The sequence below is a fragment of the Papio anubis genome, chromosome 13 (assembly GCF_008728515.1).
Source record: "Papio anubis isolate 15944 chromosome 13, Panubis1.0, whole genome shotgun sequence".
NCBI classification, from domain to species: Eukaryota; Metazoa; Chordata; class Mammalia; order Primates; family Cercopithecidae; genus Papio; species Papio anubis.
In genome coordinates, this window is record NC_044988.1 from 20,702,704 (window position 1) to 20,721,107 (window position 18,404).

Here is an 18,404-nt window from a genome sequence, read left to right on the forward strand (position 1 = left end):
GTTCCATTTGTCTATGTGACATCAGTTACTTAACCTTCCAAAGCCTCCGTTTTCTCAATGCAAAAGAGAGACAATGTTACCTATATTACAGGGGCATCTTAAAGTTTAGATGAAATGATGCAAAGTACTTAACAGAGCACTTAATGCAGAGGCAATACTTAATTATGTCAGGCAATGTACTATTGACTTAAATGAAAATTATATTGGCATTTATATGTGTTACATATTCATGTACATATTGTAGTAGTTTTAATTTTCACAAAATATTTTCACAAAAGGGCTCTCTTTTTAGCTATAAAGAATGATAGTATGTACTGTCTGACTTTCTTTTCAAAATATGATGTCTCATATAGTTTTAATAGACCCAGTGAGTTTTTACTACTATGATGCCTTGGCTGCCTCATAAAAACAAGAACAATAGAGTGTAGGCTGGGTGTGGTGGCTCACGCCTGTAATTCTAGCACTTTGGGAGGCCGAGATGGGAGGATCACTTGAGGTCAGGAGTTCAAGACAAGCCTGACCAACATGGTGAAACACTGTCTCTACTAAAAATACAAAAAAAATAAATAAATAAAAAATAAAAGATTGCCGGGTATGGTGGCACACGCCTGTAATCCCAGCTACTTGGGAGACTGAGGCATGAGAATCGTTTGAACCTGGGAGGTAGAGGTTGCAGTGAGCTGAGGTCACACCACTGCACTCCAGCCTGGGCAACGAAGAGAGACTCTGTCTCAAAAATAAAAAAGAACAACAGAGTGTAAATAAATGACATCTGGAAAAAACATGGAAAATATCTGCTTACCAATTAAAGAGTGTACGAAAAACAGAATAAATAAAATCTCTTAATTTATGCATTTGGTGTTCTCATAAATCATTTTCCTGTCAAAATTATCAGACTTTATTATTGCTGAATGTTTTAAATATTATAATGGAATTTGGTTGCATAAATCATAATGCTTTCAAGTTAGAACATTTGTGTACATACCTCAGCATTTTTCTTATATCTTGATTTTAAAAAATAGCCCTCATTCTAGAAATAAATCCATGCAGACTGTAAATGTCAAACTGCACTCTTAAATTTCAGTAACTCAGCAATCCAGGCTGGGCACTGTGCTTGCAAGGTAGTTAGGAACTGTCACAGTGTGTTTGTAAGACTCACTGTTCTCAAAATTGCAACCGTACACCGGTGTTTTAATCTTGGTAATTATTTTTATCTACAAGCATTTTACCTGCAAGTGACACCTATTCACTTGATTTTTTTCCATTTCCTGCAAAAAAAAAAAAAAAAAAAAAAAAAATTCAGATATAGCAAATCTGGGAATTGCTTGTCCCTGACATTAGAAAGTAATTTATTCTTAATAAAAGTCTTACTCAGTATATTTCATCTGTAATTTGTGAGGAAGACAGCACTATGATAGGTATAGTCCAGAATGCTTGACCTATGTGGGAAGTATTAGCATCAGGAGTAAAATTCACTTGGCCCTTGGAGGTGAAAATTCATTTGGCCCTTGGAGGTGAAACGGTGGAAATGATGAAAAAGACTATTCGTTGTGATTTAGCTGAAGGAAAAATCACTCTACATTTTGTTAATGCTTTAAAAGCTGTTGTTTGTGTAGTGACAAACACAAGCTCATTCACTGAGTCTAACTTGGAATTAAGGATAGAAACTTTGATAATGAGATCAACACTGACTTATCAGTAGATTTTATACCTTACATCATTTTTAAATGACTTTGCTTCATATTCAACTTTGCGCAACTTCCTCCATCATCTCACATCTAAGAATTTTACATGTAAATCGCTTAAATGACTTAAAGATGTGTGTGATTATTATTTGAAAGTGCACATATATTATAGAGAACATAAGGCAAAAATTGTCATAACTAGTCCCCACAGAATCTTGCAAAAGTCTTCTCTATGAATCAGACTAATCCCATAAATCCTGAGAATGACCTAAAAAATTTAAAAAAATAAAAAATAAAACAGGAAAGGAAGGAGACTTAATGTTTATTGTCTACTATATGTCAGGCAATTGACCAGTCTTTTATATATGATTTTAATTCTCACAACAGTCCTATGAGGTGAGAGTTTACAGATGAAGAAACTAAGGCTCATGAAAATGAAGTAACTGACTTGAGTCACCCAGCTACTGAGTGGCAGAGCGAGGGTTAACCTCATGTTTGGCTGATTCATAGGTCTTTACTACCTTGGTGTGAACTCCCTAAAATAATGAAGAGACAAAATAAGGTTTCAGAATAGCAATTTGGCTAAATTATAACAACTTTTATATAATTGAATCTTAATGTCCTTTGTATGTTAGAATCCAATACATATTATTTGAATACATCTAGAAATGACATTCCAGTTTTATATGATTATAAAAATTATCTTCCACTTAACACTGTATCATGAGTGTTTTCCTGTGTCATTAAGTCTTCTTTGATAGCATAACTTTTAATAGCAGTTTAACAGTCCTTTGTGTGACTGTTCTATGATTTACTTAACCATTACTTAACCATAATCTACTGTTGGACATTTAGATTGTTTGTAAGTTTTAGTTATTAAAGTAATAATCCAGTGAATAGCTTTGTCCACAAATCTTTGTGTACATATATGATTATTTCATTAGGATATATTTCTAGGCTGGGCATGGTGGCTTATGCCTGTAATCCCAGCACTTTGGGAGGCCAAGGTGGGAGGATCATTTGAGGCCAGGAGTTCAAGACCAGCCTGGGCAACATAGTGAAACCCTGTCTCTACAAAAAATAAAATCATTAGCTGGGCATGGTGGTGCATGTCTGTATTCCCAGCTACTTGGGAGGCTGAGGTGGGAGGATTGCTTGAGCCTAGGAGGTTAAGCCTGCAGTGAGTCACGATTGTAACATTGCACTCTAGTCTGGGTGACAGAGTAAGACCCTATCTCTAAAAAAAAAAGAACATATGTATATATTTGTTTTAAATCTTTTTTTTTTTTTTTAGAGATGAGTCCTCACTATGTTGCCCAGGCTGGTCTCAAACTCCTAAGTTAAGCAGATTCTTCTGCCCTGGCCTCCCAAAGTGCTAGGATTACAGATGTGAGCCACCATGCTTGGCCTAAAAAATAGAATATATTTCTAAAAAAAAAGTTTGATAGTGCCCATTTGGAAATAATTACCAATAATAAGAAAAGAAGAAAATGTTGTTATTAAAGCTTTGATTAATGAGTTCAGATTTATTATCCATTTGTAGTCCAGTTGTGAATTGCCTTTCATGTTCTGTAACAGTTTTTCCATTGGTATGTATCCTTTTTTCATTGATTTATATTAACTCTCATTCTTGAGGACATTAAATCTTTTCCTCCTAGCTAAAAAAAAAAGTAAATGATAATAATTGCGTTGGGAACTTTTAGTGGGCTTTAAGCAGGAGAGTGTCATTATTCAATTTATATTTTTAAAAGCTGCCTCGTGGGGAAGGGTGGAAACAAAATAAAATAAAAGCTGCCCCTTGATGCTCTGTGGAGACTTCATTACTGAGAGACCAGCTGTGATGCTGCTGCTAAAGTTCCAGCAAGAGATGATGGCGGCTGTGGCTAGGACAGCAATGGAGATGAAGAGATATTAGAGAAGTGTTTACACTACAGATATATTTTAAAGGCAATGTTAATAGGATTTGCTGGTGAATTACGTGACAGAAGAGGAAATTAGCAATCGAGGGTAATTCCTAGATGTTGGGTTTGAGTAACTGGGTAGATGGTGGTGCCTTTTAATAGGACAGACACAACTGGGGAGGCAGTGGGCCATATTTTACTTGAGATGCTTATTAAACAGCTACATGCAGATCTCATGTGCGTGTAGATCCTGTCATCAGTGGCAGACAAATGGTTTTAAAGCCATGTGGCTGGATTAGATCATCAAGGAGAAAGTGGAAAGAGAGAAGAGAAAGGGGACAGGAAACAAAGTTGGGTGTGAATATGTGGAGGCTTAATAAGGAAGAGCAACCAGCAAAGGTGACTGAAGGGGAGTTGATGAATCGGGAGAAAAACAAGGTTATGTGGTGTCAGGAAGGTGAAGGAGTTAAGTGTTTCAAAACAGAGGGAGGGTCAATCTCGTGGACTACCGCGGAGAATCAAGTAGGGTAAGAAATGGAATGTGATTTTTGGATTTGGCAACCTCGGAGTGCTTGGTACTTTTGAGAAGAGAATTTCAGTGAAATGATGGAGCCAGATCCCCCACAGGGGGATTGAGAAAACAGTAGAAGGTGAGCATGTGTAAGTCATGTAAGAAGAGGGTTTCTGTCTTTCAAGGAATATCCACTCAAATGTTTACAAGACATTCTTTACATCACTTTTATTTCATACGATGCACTGAAGCTACCAGCAGACAGCATAAAAACTGCCTTTTTCTGAGCAATGAAGAACCTAAAATATGCTATTGTGAGAATGAAAGGTTTCACTGCATCTGCACCTTCAGCCGTGAATGGAGTAATCTATGGGGGATCATCACTATCACTATCTTGCTTTTTCTATTAGTTCAGGTAGAGCTGTATTATTTCTGTTTTCCTCCCCTAGGTTATAATGAGCATCAACTTCTTTTAGGGTTCTTGGGACCTACACCTTAGCTTTTTGGCCAGGAAAGAACAAAAGCTTTTTCTCCCCATGTTTCCAGGCTTTCCCACTCATTCCCAAACTAGGAATTACTCAGACAAGAAGACTCGTGACCTCCAAAAATGTTGAGTCATTGACTCTTCGGAACCACGAGTGAAAAAGGGCTGTGACAGGGAGCAATTGCCCTTCTTCCTAACTGTTGGCATTAGTTTGAGATTTTGCCAGCCAATTCCCAGTTGCAATGATTCATAAAGTAACTTCCTAAATTCCATGCAGCAATTATAGGCTGGGGTCACAGATGCAGGAGGTGTGTGTGGCTGGGGTGGGGGTGGTAAAATCAACGGGAAGTGCTTGTGTTGTCTAAATCCTTAGCAAATTGAGTGGGAGATGTATATGTATGCATGTATATAATTTTAATTTAAGTAAGGGGAAGTATTTTGGAGACATTTGAGCAGATTAACAAATAGTATTTGTATACATGTAACTAAAACAGTAATTTATCAGGTAGAAGGCAGATGGGGGGAATAAAATGCCAACCTGTATATACAGTTGGGTTGTGCTGATGATGAAGTGCTGTTTATTCAGGGCCAGCCTAGCTTGTCAGCAACATAAGAGCCACTGCAGCACATGACTCCCTGCGTAGCTAGAAGACAATAATAAATTATCCCCTATGCAAACAGCACCGGCATAAAAGCAGATCAAACACACTCTGCCTCCTGGAATCCTGAAGATTCTCACTCATTCCCTCGTTTAATTCTGTTTTAAACATGAAACTCTTGACATTATTCCAAAGCCAGTAAGATCGAATCTGGCTTGGAGAGCTGACGAGAATCTGTTTTAGGGTTGTTGTAAAATGGATTTTGTTTCTCTAACTTGCCTAGGTGATTCACATCGTTTTTAGATTTATCAGCGCTTCATTTGGTCCTGTGGAATTTGGGGTCACCTAGAGGAAAACTGAGCTAGAGCACTTGAGGGACATGATGAAAATACAGTCTCTGCAGTCATAAAAAAGATGAGCTCATGTCCTTTGCATGGATGAAGCTGGAAGCCACCATCCTCAGCAAACTAACACAGGAACAGAAAACCAAACACTGCGTATTCTCACTCATAAGTGGGAGTTGAACAATGAGAACACATGGACACAGGGAGGGGAACAGCACACACTGAGGCCTGTTGGGGGTTGCGGGGGCGAGGGGAAGGAACCTAGATGACAGGTCAATAGGTGCAGCAAACCACCATGGCACACATATACCTATGTAACGAACCTGCACATTCTGCACGTGTATCCCAGAACTTAAAGTAAAATACAATTTTAAAAATAAAATAAAATAAAAAATAAACAACCTATACCATCTGAATAAAAAAGAAAAACAAAATATAGTCTTGATCCAGTGCCCAACCTGCTAAATGAGAACCTGTAGCAAATCGGCCCAGAAATGCACACCATAAGGGGACTTTTATGAGGAGGTTGCCTTAGGAACAAAGAACTGGCAGCGTGAGTCAGTACAAGTCCTGTGACAGTGCTGAGAGAGTCCAAAGGACTGGTTTGTAGGAAAATATATCAACTAATAAATGCCTGTCTGGAGTAGTGCTTTTCAGATTGCAGCGTGCATTCCAATTCCTAGGATTGTTGGAAAATGCAGATCCTGCTTCAGTAGGTCTAGGGTTTTGCCTGAGACTCTGCATTTCCAGCAAGATACCTGGTGTTGCCAGTGCTGCTGGACTTGAGTCCAGCGAGGTCCTAGAGCCATTAGTTTAACACAGAAGAATTAAAACAGTTTGGAGATCAGCCAGCATTTTTGAAAAGGAAACTTTCCACAAGTGTGGCTTTGAACAGTGTTGATTCTACTGATTCCTAATCTTATGCTCAGATACAAATAAAACCTGCCCCCTCTTGTTTCAGTAACCCAGCCAGGAGTGTAGTGAGAATTTTGTTATATGTAAAAATTTCTTAGAAATGTAAAAATTTCTTAGAAATGTGTCTCTTCTTTCAAGGGTTTATAAATGTATTTGGAGGCCTTTATATACATAATGAAAAACATTTGGAAAGGAAAACTGTAAAGCTTACTGTGCTGAAGCCTTCAGTTACTGGAAATAAGATGCAGTTAGTTGTAGTCTCTTTTTATTTTTTTCAGGGCTGTATCTTTTTTTACAATTCATGGTGGCAACAAGTTTAGCACTGAGGCTCTTGATTCATCCTCAATGTTGATTTGAAGTAATTTTATCTGTTGAACACACATTGTATATGAGTTTTGATTATTTTTAAAAATCTCCTTCTAAATATTTAAAGTCTATTTCTATTGTGGATGAATTAACTTTTTAAACATCTACTTAAAGATTGTTATTATGCCATTTGGAAAATAAATAAAAAGCATGAAAGCTGGTGGTACACACTTTGGAACACACACTTCCAAAAGCATATGTTCCAAACGCGTATGACCTATTTGATCATAAATGTCATTACAATAGATCCTTGATGTTCATCAGCATGAGAATAGATCCCGAGACCTTCGCGGATTCACATGTACAATTCCTTGCCACCAAAAAAGGGAAAGCAGCCTGGTAAGATGCCAGATGAGAGAGGCTGCCTCGGAGTAGATGGCAAAGCCTCCTCGAAACATGGAAGCCAGTGATGGGCAGAGCCTGCCTGCCTGCCTACCTAGGGTCTTGTGTGCCCTCTTCAGAGCCTCACAGACCTTGAGATTCAACTCAGCAGAATTACAGTATGGGTATGATGGCTATTTGAAGTGGCTGGTAAATAGTCTAAGCCACAAATACCCAATCCACAAGTTTCAAAGAACGACCAGATAGACGTTAATGTGGGCATGGGGAAATCTGCAACTCTCTGCACTGCACCGTTCACTTCTTCACAGCGGCTGTCCTAGGAGATGTGTGCGGCACTTCCACTTTCTGTGATGCACACTTCTGTGTTGTTTTAGCATCTTACCTGTGGCAGGCATAATTCTGATTGCTGTTATAATCAGAAAAAATCAACAGAATTCTTTAAATCCCTTGAGTGCACATTGTGGTGTTTTTGTTGAGTGACACAATAGACTGTCAGTTGATGAATTATGTAGTGTGATCATATATGTGCTAGGATAGATATGTATGTGGACTATGATACAAGATTATGGATGATGGAGCACAGGTTGATTTTGTGTACCTGTCTCTCCAGTCGTCCAACAAACATTTCTTGAACAGCTAGTATATGCCAGGCATTATGTTAGGGGCTAGCATATGTTCTTCACTGTACTTCTTTAAGGAAGAGAGACACCCATGCAGACAAAGTGGCTCTCATTGTAGTTAATAAAACTGGAAGACAGACCAGCTGCAGTGGCTTACGCCTCTAAGCCCAGCACTTTGGGAGGATGAAGTGGGCGGATCAGTTGAGCCCAGGAGTTCGAGACCAGCCTGGGCAAAATGACAAAAGTTCATGCCTACAAAAGATACAATAAATTAGCTGGGCATGGTGATGCACACCTGTACTCCCGGCTACTCGGGAGGCTGAGGTGGGAGGATTGCTTGAGCCTGGGAGGCGTAGGTTGCATTGAGCCGAGATCACACCACAGCACTCCAGCCTGGGTGACAGTGTGAGACCCTGTCTCAAAAATAAACAAACATATACATACATACAGTAAATAAAACTTGAAGCAGCCAGAGCACTTTTTGCAAATGATGTAAGCCACACCTGGGGATTCTGAGGTATTGGGATCCCTGTCTGTAATTATTCATTCCTCCACAGCTGCCACATAGAACAAGCAAATCTGACATCACAGCTCTTTCAAAAATCTCTCAGAATTCTACACTAGAATCAAGATCACCCAGTAAACTCAGCTATGTTCATTCATAGGAATTTCTCCTTGGAGTTAATAATAATCATTAGAAAAAAATTACAGGAAGAAATAATAATTTCCTCCTATTCTTCTTGTGATAAATTGTAACAATAGCAGACATTCTTATATAGACCCTATCAGCGATAAGAGGGAAAATAAGATTTGCAAATTAAGTATATGAATAAATATATTAGAAAAAATGTTTAGGATATTTGTTCTTTGTCTAAACTATTCTTAATAATGGCAAAAACTCCTTTCTTACGTGGTTTGGGAAAACAAACAAGCAAAGTGTGTGTTAAGCCGTAGCATGGAAGTTTCCACGCTTTCTCAAAGCAAACTGTATTTCACTTGCCTTAAATCATAAATGTCTGTCCTAAATACAGCATAAGACTGGACAAATTTGTGGCACAACTCCTCACAGCTGGGAAGTTTGACATTAATATCAAATTTCCTGTTGTTGTTTCAGAATTGTCTGTTTCACAGCAATATTACCAGTGACTTGAAAGCATTTACAGACAAGTTTGGTTTTGACGTCCTCATCCTGTTCGCCAGCTATCTGTCAGAGGAGCAGCAGCCGAGACGACAGATTGCTGTGTACTCAGAAAACGTAGAGCTGTGCAGTCAGGTGAGCCCCTCCTCTGACCCCGGCGTGTTTCCGTGTGTCCTAACCTGCTGGCTCTCAGAACACACAGTGCAAGACAGAACAGATTGGTGGCTCATGAGCAATTAGCCCAAGAGATGGAGTCCTAGAGGTTTGAGTTTTAGGAAATGTTGAGGGTATTTTGTACCTTTGGCCTTTTAAGAAAGCCCCAGAAGAATTTCTCTTCTTGACTGAATCCATGGTTCAAAACATTAGCTCTTTCTCACCCCCAAAAGAGCAAGTCCTCCTTTGGGTGCTGTTTTCTTCTAGGACTGCTCCCTAATCATAACTAACAAGGTTTAGCCCCTGTCCCAGGACCCATTTGATGCCCAGTGTTTAAGACCTGGTGATCTGATGCTTTAATCAAAGTTAGTCTGTCTCCAGGTACCAGAACTCTGACTAGGTAATCAATTATCCTCCAGGTTGATCGCTGAGTCTTTTAACCCAAGGCCTAGGAAATAAAAATAAAAATAAAAAAAGAATTAGATAAAATTAATCAATATAGGCCTTTGGATATACCAAGCCAGGTGTACTTAATAACTAATATGAGAACATACATGATTCATTGTAACAGGAGCCACATGGCCCTGCATGCTTCATCACTCATTTTTCCTCACTAATGGATTCAATGCCTCATGAATCCACAGGTGGCTAGAGGCACAGTCTCTTCCCCTTTCTTTTCTACGTCCTCCTTTCTGTCCCCCAAGAGCTCCACTGTAGCTCTCTTGACACATGCCTGTGGGTACTCTCGGGCTCTCTCAAGTCCAAATGTGAGAGAGCATCTCCTCCTCTGACCTGCATCACCAGCCTATGGTTTTTTCCAACACTTTACTCTGCATTTGGTTTCAAAGGTAAATTTCATCTTTGGTCACTGGCTTCCCAGGGATGGGATTTAGGCCTTGGAAGCCTACAATATGGCAGCTTTCAAATCACTTTTAGCAGTAGACCCCTTTTTCAAACCAATTTGAAAATTGGTTCATTGGAAACAGACAAAAGTAGAAGAGCAGATGAAGGAGTTAAAAGCCCTTGAGCTGACCCCAGTCCTCTTCTCTTCTCCCCACTCACCCTCCCCACCCTAGCAATAGCCAGAGGTGGATCCCTGGAATCTTAAGCAACAGAGTCCTGGCTCTGGCCTAGCGAGTCTCTCTTTGCCTGTGTGGTCACACCACTGGCTGAGTCAGCCTTTGCAGCAGACTGCCTGGGTGCAGAACTCAGGCTCCAGCACTTGTTAGCTGTGTGTTGCTGGACAAGTTATTTAATCTTCCTGTGTCTTCATTTCTTCATGGGTAAAATGGGAATAAAAAGAGTTCCTACCTTGTGGAATTACTGTGATGATTAAAAGAGATAATGATCATAAAACCCTTAGAACCACGCCTGGCACATGAAAGCACTCAATAAATGTTAATTAGTAGTAGTAGTATCTGTGTGAGCTCCATGGTGGTAGTGGTGGTGGTGATTATTATTATTATTATTAATTTTACCTCTAGTAATCCTGTGGGGCCATTTCAAAGGCCCAGCACAACAAAATACTCCTGACATTCCCTAAAAATCAGAAAGCCGCCACCCAGTTCTGGCCTCACACTGACTGCCAGTGTCCCCTTGCCTCCCAGGTTGGCTTTGTCTGTTTTGGGCTCCATGCTTCCGTTACCTGGGGTGAAAGGGTCCGAGGGGTCCTGAGTGCTGTTCAGAAAGGTCAGACCCTGGGAGCATCTGTCTTTCCTACTCTCTCTTTTGCATTCTGAAGCTATCAGACGTTCAAGCAGCCCTGGCTGCCCCTCCCAAACAAGAGCCTGTCTCCTGATATTTTCCCCTTATTCCAACACTTTTCCTATAGTTGTCAGCAACATGCGTTATCTCTGCTTTTTTTGCAACTCAAGTTACATCGCTGTTGGAAGATGGTATTATATTACAGTTAGGAAAGAAGTTAGATGGTTTAAACTCCTTTACCCAAAACGTTCAGGAGCCATCAAAATCGAGCACCTGGATTTTGAATTAAACAGAGAGACAGTTGGATAGAATTGGAGAAAAGGTTGGTGGTATAGTAATCAGAACTTTCCAAGTTTGAGATCTTCTTTTTCAGACAGATGAACACAGACTAATTTTATATTTAAAAAATTAAGAGAGATAAATTGCAAAGCGCAGTTGCAAAGTGCAACAGTGCCTGAGTGCTGACACAAATTCCTGTGCCTTCCGACAGATTTGCTGTGAGCTAGAAGAGTGTCAGAACCCTTGCCTAGAACTGGAGCCCTTTGACTGTGGCTGTGATGAGATCCTGGTGTACCAACAAGAGGACCCTTCAGTGACTTGTGATCAGGTGGTTCTCGTTGTCAAGGAAGTCATCAACAGGAGGTGTCCAGAGATGGTCTCCAACAGCCGGACATCCTCAACAGAAGCCGTGGCAGGCAGTGCCCCCCTCTCCCAGGGGTCTTCTGGGATTATGGAACTGTATGGTTCTGACGTAGAGCCACAGCCCAGCTCTGTGAATTTCATAGAGAACCCTCCAGATCTCAACGATTCTAACCAGGCTCAGGTGGATGCCAACGTAGACCTCGTTAGCCCAGACAGCGGACTGGCTACCATTAGGAGCAGCCGCTCATCCAAGGAGAGCTCTGTTTTCCTCAGTGATGACAGCCCCGTGGGAGAAGGTGCTGGGCCTCACCACACCCTCCTCCCAGGGCTTGACTCCTACAGCCCCATCCCTGAAGGGGCGGTTGCGGAGGAACACGCATGGTCTGGAGAACATGGTGAACACTTCGACCTCTTCAATTTTGACCCAGCACCCATGGCTTCTGGCCAGTCCCAGCAATCTTCTCATTCTGCAGACTACTCCCCAGCGGATGACTTCTTCCCCAACAGCGACCTGTCAGAAGGACAGCTCCCCGCTGGGCCTGAAGGACTTGATGGCATGGGAACCAACATGTCTAATTATTCATCCACTTCACTTTTGTCGGGGGCTGGCAAAGATAGCCTTGTGGAATATGATGAGGAGTTTGTCCAGAGACAAGAAAGTCCCAGAGATAACTCTGAAAGAAATTTGAGCCTGACAGATTTTGTGGGAGATGAATCCCCTTCCCCAGAAAGGCTAAAAAATATTGGAAAGAGGATCCCACCAACACCCATGAATAGTTTAGTAGAAAGCTCGCCATCCACGGAAGAACCAGCCTCACTCTATACAAAAGATATGACCCAAAAAGCCACTGACACAGGTCACATGGGGCCACCTCAGACCCATGCACGGTGCAGCAGCTGGTGGGGTGGTTTGGAAATTGACTCCAAAAATATTGCAGATGCGTGGAGTTCTAGTGAACGGGAATCTGTTTTCCAGAGCCCTGAATCGTGGAAAGAGCATAAGCCAAGCTCCATTGATAGGAGAGCCTCAGATTCGGTATTTCAGCCAAAGAGTCTCGAATTCACAAAGTCAGGTCCCTGGGAGTCTGAATTTGGTCAACCTGAACTGGGTAGCAATGATATTCAAGACCAAAATGAAGAAAGCTTGTCATTCCAGAACGTGCCCATGGAGAAGCCACCTTTGCCAAATACATCTCCCCAAGGAACAAACCACCTGATAGAAGACTTTGCTTCTTTGTGGCATTCTGGTCGCTCTCCCACAGCCATGCCCGAGCCCTGGGGAAATACTACAGATGATGGTGAACCAGCAGCTGCGGCGCCATTCCCAGCCTGGAGTGCGTTTGGTAAGGAAGATCATGCTGAAGCGTTAAAAAATACCTGGAATTTGCACCCAACAAGTGGCGAGACACCTTCTGTTAGGGACCCGGATGAGTGGGCCATGGCAAAAGGTGGATTTGTCTTTTCTTCTTCAGAACTACTGGACAATTCACCCAGTGAGATAAATAATGAAGCAGCTCCAGAAATCTGGGGCAAGAGGAACAGTGACTCCAGGGATCACATCTTTGCACCTGGAAATCCCAGTTCTGATCTGGATCATACGTGGACTAATTCTAAGCCACCAAAAGAAGATCAGAATGGTTTAGTGGATCCTAAAGCTAGGGGCAAGGTATATGAAAAGGTAGATTCCTGGAACCTTTTTGAGGAGAGTATGAAGAAAGGAGGGTCAGACGTCCTAGCTCCTTGGGAAGATTCCTTCTTATCTTACAAATGCTCTGATTACAGTGCATCCAACCTAGGAGAAGATTCGGTGCCATCCCCCTTAGATACCAATTACTCCACCTCAGACTCTTACACATCACCAACATGTGCTGGAGACGAAAAGGAAACTGAACACAAGCCATTTGCTAAAGAGGAAGGTTTTGAGTCAAAAGATGGTAACTCCACGGCAGAGGAGACTGACATTCCACCTCAGTCACTGCAACAGCCATCTCGAAATCGAATCAGTTCAGGTCCTGGGAACCTAGACATGTGGGCTTCACCTCATACAGATAACAGTTCTGAAATAAATGCCACTCACGACCCGGATGAAAATGAACTCAAGACAGAGCACACAGATGGTAAGAATGTGTCCATGGAGGATGACGTGGGGGAAAGCAGCCAGTCCAGTTACGATGACCCCAGCATGATGCAACTGTACAATGAAACAAACCGACAACTCACACTTCTGCACAGCAGCACCAACTCCCGGCAGACAGCGCCTGACAGTCTCGACTTGTGGAACAGAGTGATTTTGGAGGATACGCAGTCCACAGCAACGATCTCAGATATGGACAATGATTTGGACTGGGATGACTGCAGCGGGGGTGTGGCACTCCCCAGTGACGGTCAAACAGAAGGATACATGGCTGAAAGTACCGAGCCAGAAACCCGATTTACAGTGAGACAGCTGGAACCCTGGGGCTTGGAGTATCAGGAGGCAAATCAGGTAGATTGGGAGCTCCCTGCCTCTGATGAGCATACCAAGGACAGTGCTCCCAGTGGACATCACACACTGAATGAGAAAAGTGGGCAGCTAATTGCAAACAGTATTTGGGATTCTGTCATGAGAGATAAAGACATGTCATCGTTCATGTTACCAGGTTCCTCATATCTCACAGATTCAGAGCAAAGCGAATTGCCTTCTGAAATCCCCAGCCATTCAGCAAATGTTAAAGACACTCACTGCCCAGATGCGCCAGCAGCTTCTGGAACCAGTGAGTCAGGGGCACTTACATCTCATCTTGACAACCAGGAGACAGAGAGGGAAACCCTGCAAAGTGATGCAGCATCCTTGGCGACTAGGCTTGAGAATCCAGGGCATTTTGCACACCCAGATCCATGGAAAGGTCATAGCAATGGACAAAGTGAAAGTGAGAAGGAAGCCCAGGGAGCCACCAACAGGGAGCACCTCGATGAAGAGGAGGTGATCGCCTCTGGTGTGGAGAGTGCCTCAGGGATTTCTGAAAAAGGGCAGAGTGACCAGGAACTGTCTTCTCTGGTTGCATCTGAACATCAGGAAATCTGCGTTAAATCAGGCAAAATCAGCTCTCTTGCAGTCACTTTCAGTCCTCAAACCGAGGAACCAGAGGAAGTTTCCGAGTATGAGAAGGGGTCTTACAATCTAGACTCCCGTGATGTGCAAACAGGGATGTCTGCAGATAACCTGCAGCCAAAAGACACCTATGAACAGAACCTCATGAGTCAGAGAAATTCAGGTGAAACTACTGAGACTTCAGATGGGATGAATTTCCCAAAATACGTATCTGTACCAGAAAAGAATCTTGAGAAAACTGAAGAATGTAACATTCTAGAGCCAGAGAATGTGGGTGGAGGCGGACCTCACAAAGTTCCCCGAAGCCTTGACTTTGGAGATGCTCCTGTAGACAGTGTCGTGCATGTCAGCTGCACAAGTTCCGAGATAACCAAAAATCTTGACGTTAAGGGGACTGAAAATAACCTTCCAGGAGCCAGTTCATCTGGAAATTTTGACAGAGATACTATTTCTAGTGAGTATACTCATTCAAGTGCATCAAGTCCTGAGTTAAATGATTCTTCAGTTGCGCTGTCTTCCTGGGGCCAGCAACCCAGTTCTGGGTATCAGGAAGAGAACCGAGGCAATTGGAGTGAACAGAGTCACCAAGAATCTGAACTAATTACCACTGATGGCCAAGTAGAAATAGTTACCAAAATGAAGGATTTAGAGAAAAACAGAACAAATGAGTTTGAAAAGAGTTTGGATCGCAAAACTCCTACATTTTTAGAGATCTGGAATGACTCGATTGATGGTGATTCCTTGTCCTCTTTGTCCAGTCCTGAAACAGGCAGATATTCTGAGCATTCAGGGACACGTCAGGAAAGCAATCTCATCGCTAGCTACCAGGAGAAAAATGAACATGACATTTCTGCAACTGTGCAGCCAGAGGATGCCAGGGCCATTTCAACAAGCTCAGGTTCTGACGATGACAGTGTCGATGGTGAAGAGTCAGTGGAGGAAGAGATCCAGGCAGCCAACTGCCACGTTGCTCAGGATGAATCCAGGGCTTGGGAGTCACTGAATGAATCGAATAAGTTCTTGGTCACAGCTGATCCTAAGTCTGAAAATATTTATGACTACCTAGGCAGCTCAGAGCCAGCAGAGAATGAGAGTAAGTCAAACCCATTCTGTGACAATCAGCAAAGCAGCCCTGATCACTGGAATTTCTCACCGTTAACGGAGACTGAAATACAGATTCCAGCAGTGGAGAAGGAGATGAGATCTTCTCCAGAAACAGGGAAGACAGGAGATGTTGCATGGCAAATATCTCCCAAAGCTGAACCAAAGAACGAAGATAATTCTCAACTGGAAATGCTGGGCTTCTCAGCTGATAGCACTGAGTGGTGGAATGCCTCACCCCAGGAAGGGAGACTAATTGAGAGTACATTTGAAAGGGAGCTGTCTGATCCCAGTGATGTGTTGGAGATAAATTCTTCCGTATATCAAAATGCCAGTCCCTGGGGAGTACCAGTTCAGAATGATATTGAGCCCGTGGAAACACACTATACTAATCCTTTTAGTGACAACCATCAGTCACCCTTCCTGGAAGGTAATGGGAAGAACTCCCATGAGCAACTCTGGAACATTCAACCAAGGCAGCCAGACCCAGATGCTGACAAATTCAGCCAGCTTGTAATATTGGACCAAATCAAAGAAAAGGACTCAAGAGAGCAAACCTTTGTGTCTGCTGCTGGCGATGAGCTGACTCCTGAAACACCGACCCAAGAGCGGCATCAGGACGCCATGCTGTCAGTCTGCGATCAGCCAGATGCAGCCTTTACTCATGCAGAGGAAAATGGTTGTGTTACATCTCATGTTTCAACAAATGAAGGTCAAGAAACAAATCAGTGGGAACAAGAAAAATCATACCTGGGTGAGATGACACATTCAAGCATTGCCACAGAAAATTTTCCTGCTGTCAGTTCTCCCACCCAACTGATAATGAAGCCAGGCTCTGAATGGGATGGCTCTGCCCCAAATGAGGACTCCCAAGGTACATTTGTGCCAGATATTTTACATGGCAACTTTCAAGAGGGTGGGCAGCTGGCCTCTGCCGCGCCTGACTTGTGGGTGGATGCTAAGAAGCCCTTCAGTTTGAAAGCAGATGGTGAGAATCCTGATATCCTGACACATTGCGACCATGACAGCAATTCCCAGGCTTCCAACAGCCCTGATATATGTCACGATTCTGAAGCGAAGCAAGACACTGAGAAGCACCTCGGTGCTTGCATGGGACCTGAAGTGGAATCCAGTGAGCTTTGTCTCACTGAGCCAGAGATGGATAAAGAACCCATTCATGAGCCTGGACAGGAGTTTGTCCCATCCAATGCAGAACTCGATTCTGAAAACGCAACTCCGCTGCCTCCAATTGGCAATCAGGCAGACATAAAGGGCTCCTCTCAGCCCGCCTCTCATAAAGGTTCACCTGAACCTTCTGAAATAAATAGTGATGACAATACAGATTTACAAGCATCAGAAAAAGGAGCCAGCCCAGATATGGCACCAATTTTGGAACCAGTTGACAGAAGAATCCCAAGGATTGAAAATGTGGCAACTAGCATTTTTGTAACTCACCAAGAGCCAACTCCAGAAGGCGACAGTTCTTGGTTATCAGACAGCTTTTCTCCTGAAAGTCAGTCTGGTGCAAGAGCTTTGTTTGATGGTGAGCCATGTTTATCCACAGAGAATCCTGCCATGGTTCCTGATGCTTTGCTAGCCTCAGACACTTGTCTGGATATAAGCGAAGCTGCCTTTGACCACAGTTTCAGCGATGCCTCAGGTCTCAACACATCCACGGGAACGATAGATGACATGAGTAAACTGACATTATCCGAAGGTCATCCTGAAACGCCAGTTGATGGGGACCTAGCGAAGCAAGATATCTGCTCATCCGAAGCCTCGTGGGGTGATTTTGAATACGATGTAATGGGCCAGAATATCGATGAAGATTTACTGAGAGAGCCTGAACACTTCCTGTATGGTGGTGACCCTCCTTTGGAGGAAGATTCTCTGAAGCAGTCACTGGCACCATACACACCTCCCTTTGATTTATCCTATCTCACAGAGCCTGCCCAGAATGCTGAAACAATAGAGGAAGCTGGGTCTCCAGAGGATGAGTCTCTGGGATACAGAGCAGCAGAGATAGTGCTTTCTGCGCTTCCTGATCGAAGAAGTGAGGTAAACCAGGCTGAGACCAAAAACAGACTGCCTGGATCCCAGCTGGCTGTGCTGCATATTCATGAAGACCCTGAGTCCGTTTATTTGCCTGTGGGAGCAGGCGCCAACATTTTGTCTCCATCAAGCATTGACTGGGAAGTAGAAACAGATGATTCTGATTTACCAGCAGGTGGAGACATAGGACCACCAAATGGTAAGAAACATCCCATTCTTCCACCTCCAAGAAACCACTGCGTTAATTAAACTAGTGAATATTTATAAGACACACTCTTCCTACCAATGAGGGTAGAGAGGAACTAACTACATTTGCAAGGAATGCCTCACCAAGTCCTGTATTATAACAGCAGTAAAAACTAATGCATATATAGTACCTATCCCTGATAGTGCACAAGAAAATCAAATGACTCTACAAAATAAAAATATTTTCTAACTGGGCACAAGGGCTCACGCCTGTAATCCCAGCACTTTGGGAAGCCAAGAAGGGTGGATCACCTGATGTCAGGTGTTCGAGACCAGTCTGGCCAGCATGGTGACACCCCATCTCTACTAAAAATACAAAAATTAACTGTGTGTGGTGGCAGCCGCCTGTAGTCCCAGCTACTCGGGAGGCTGAGGCAGGAGAATAGCTTGAAACCAGGAGGTGGAGGTTGCTGTGAGCTGAAATCACACCATTGCACTCCAGCCTGGGTGCTGGAGCGGGACTCTGTCTCAAATAAATAAATAAATAAATAATATAAAAAATAAAAGCAT

The 18,404-nt window shown here is 42.8% G+C and overlaps 1 protein-coding gene across 16 annotated transcripts in view; it reads left to right on the plus strand.

Annotated features, from left to right (window-relative positions):
• PRUNE2 (prune homolog 2 with BCH domain) overlaps positions 1-18,404 on the plus strand; it is a 293,156-nt gene that overhangs the window by 187,675 nt on the left and 87,077 nt on the right. For all 16 annotated transcript variants that reach the window (XM_009188956.3, XM_009188962.3, XM_009188968.3 and 13 more), the window contains exons 7-8: positions 8,882-9,040; positions 11,253-17,847. In XM_009188956.3, the coding sequence (XP_009187220.3) occupies positions 8,882-9,040; positions 11,253-17,847 (6,754 nt within the window). The remainder of the gene's footprint in view (positions 1-8,881; positions 9,041-11,252; positions 17,848-18,404) is intronic.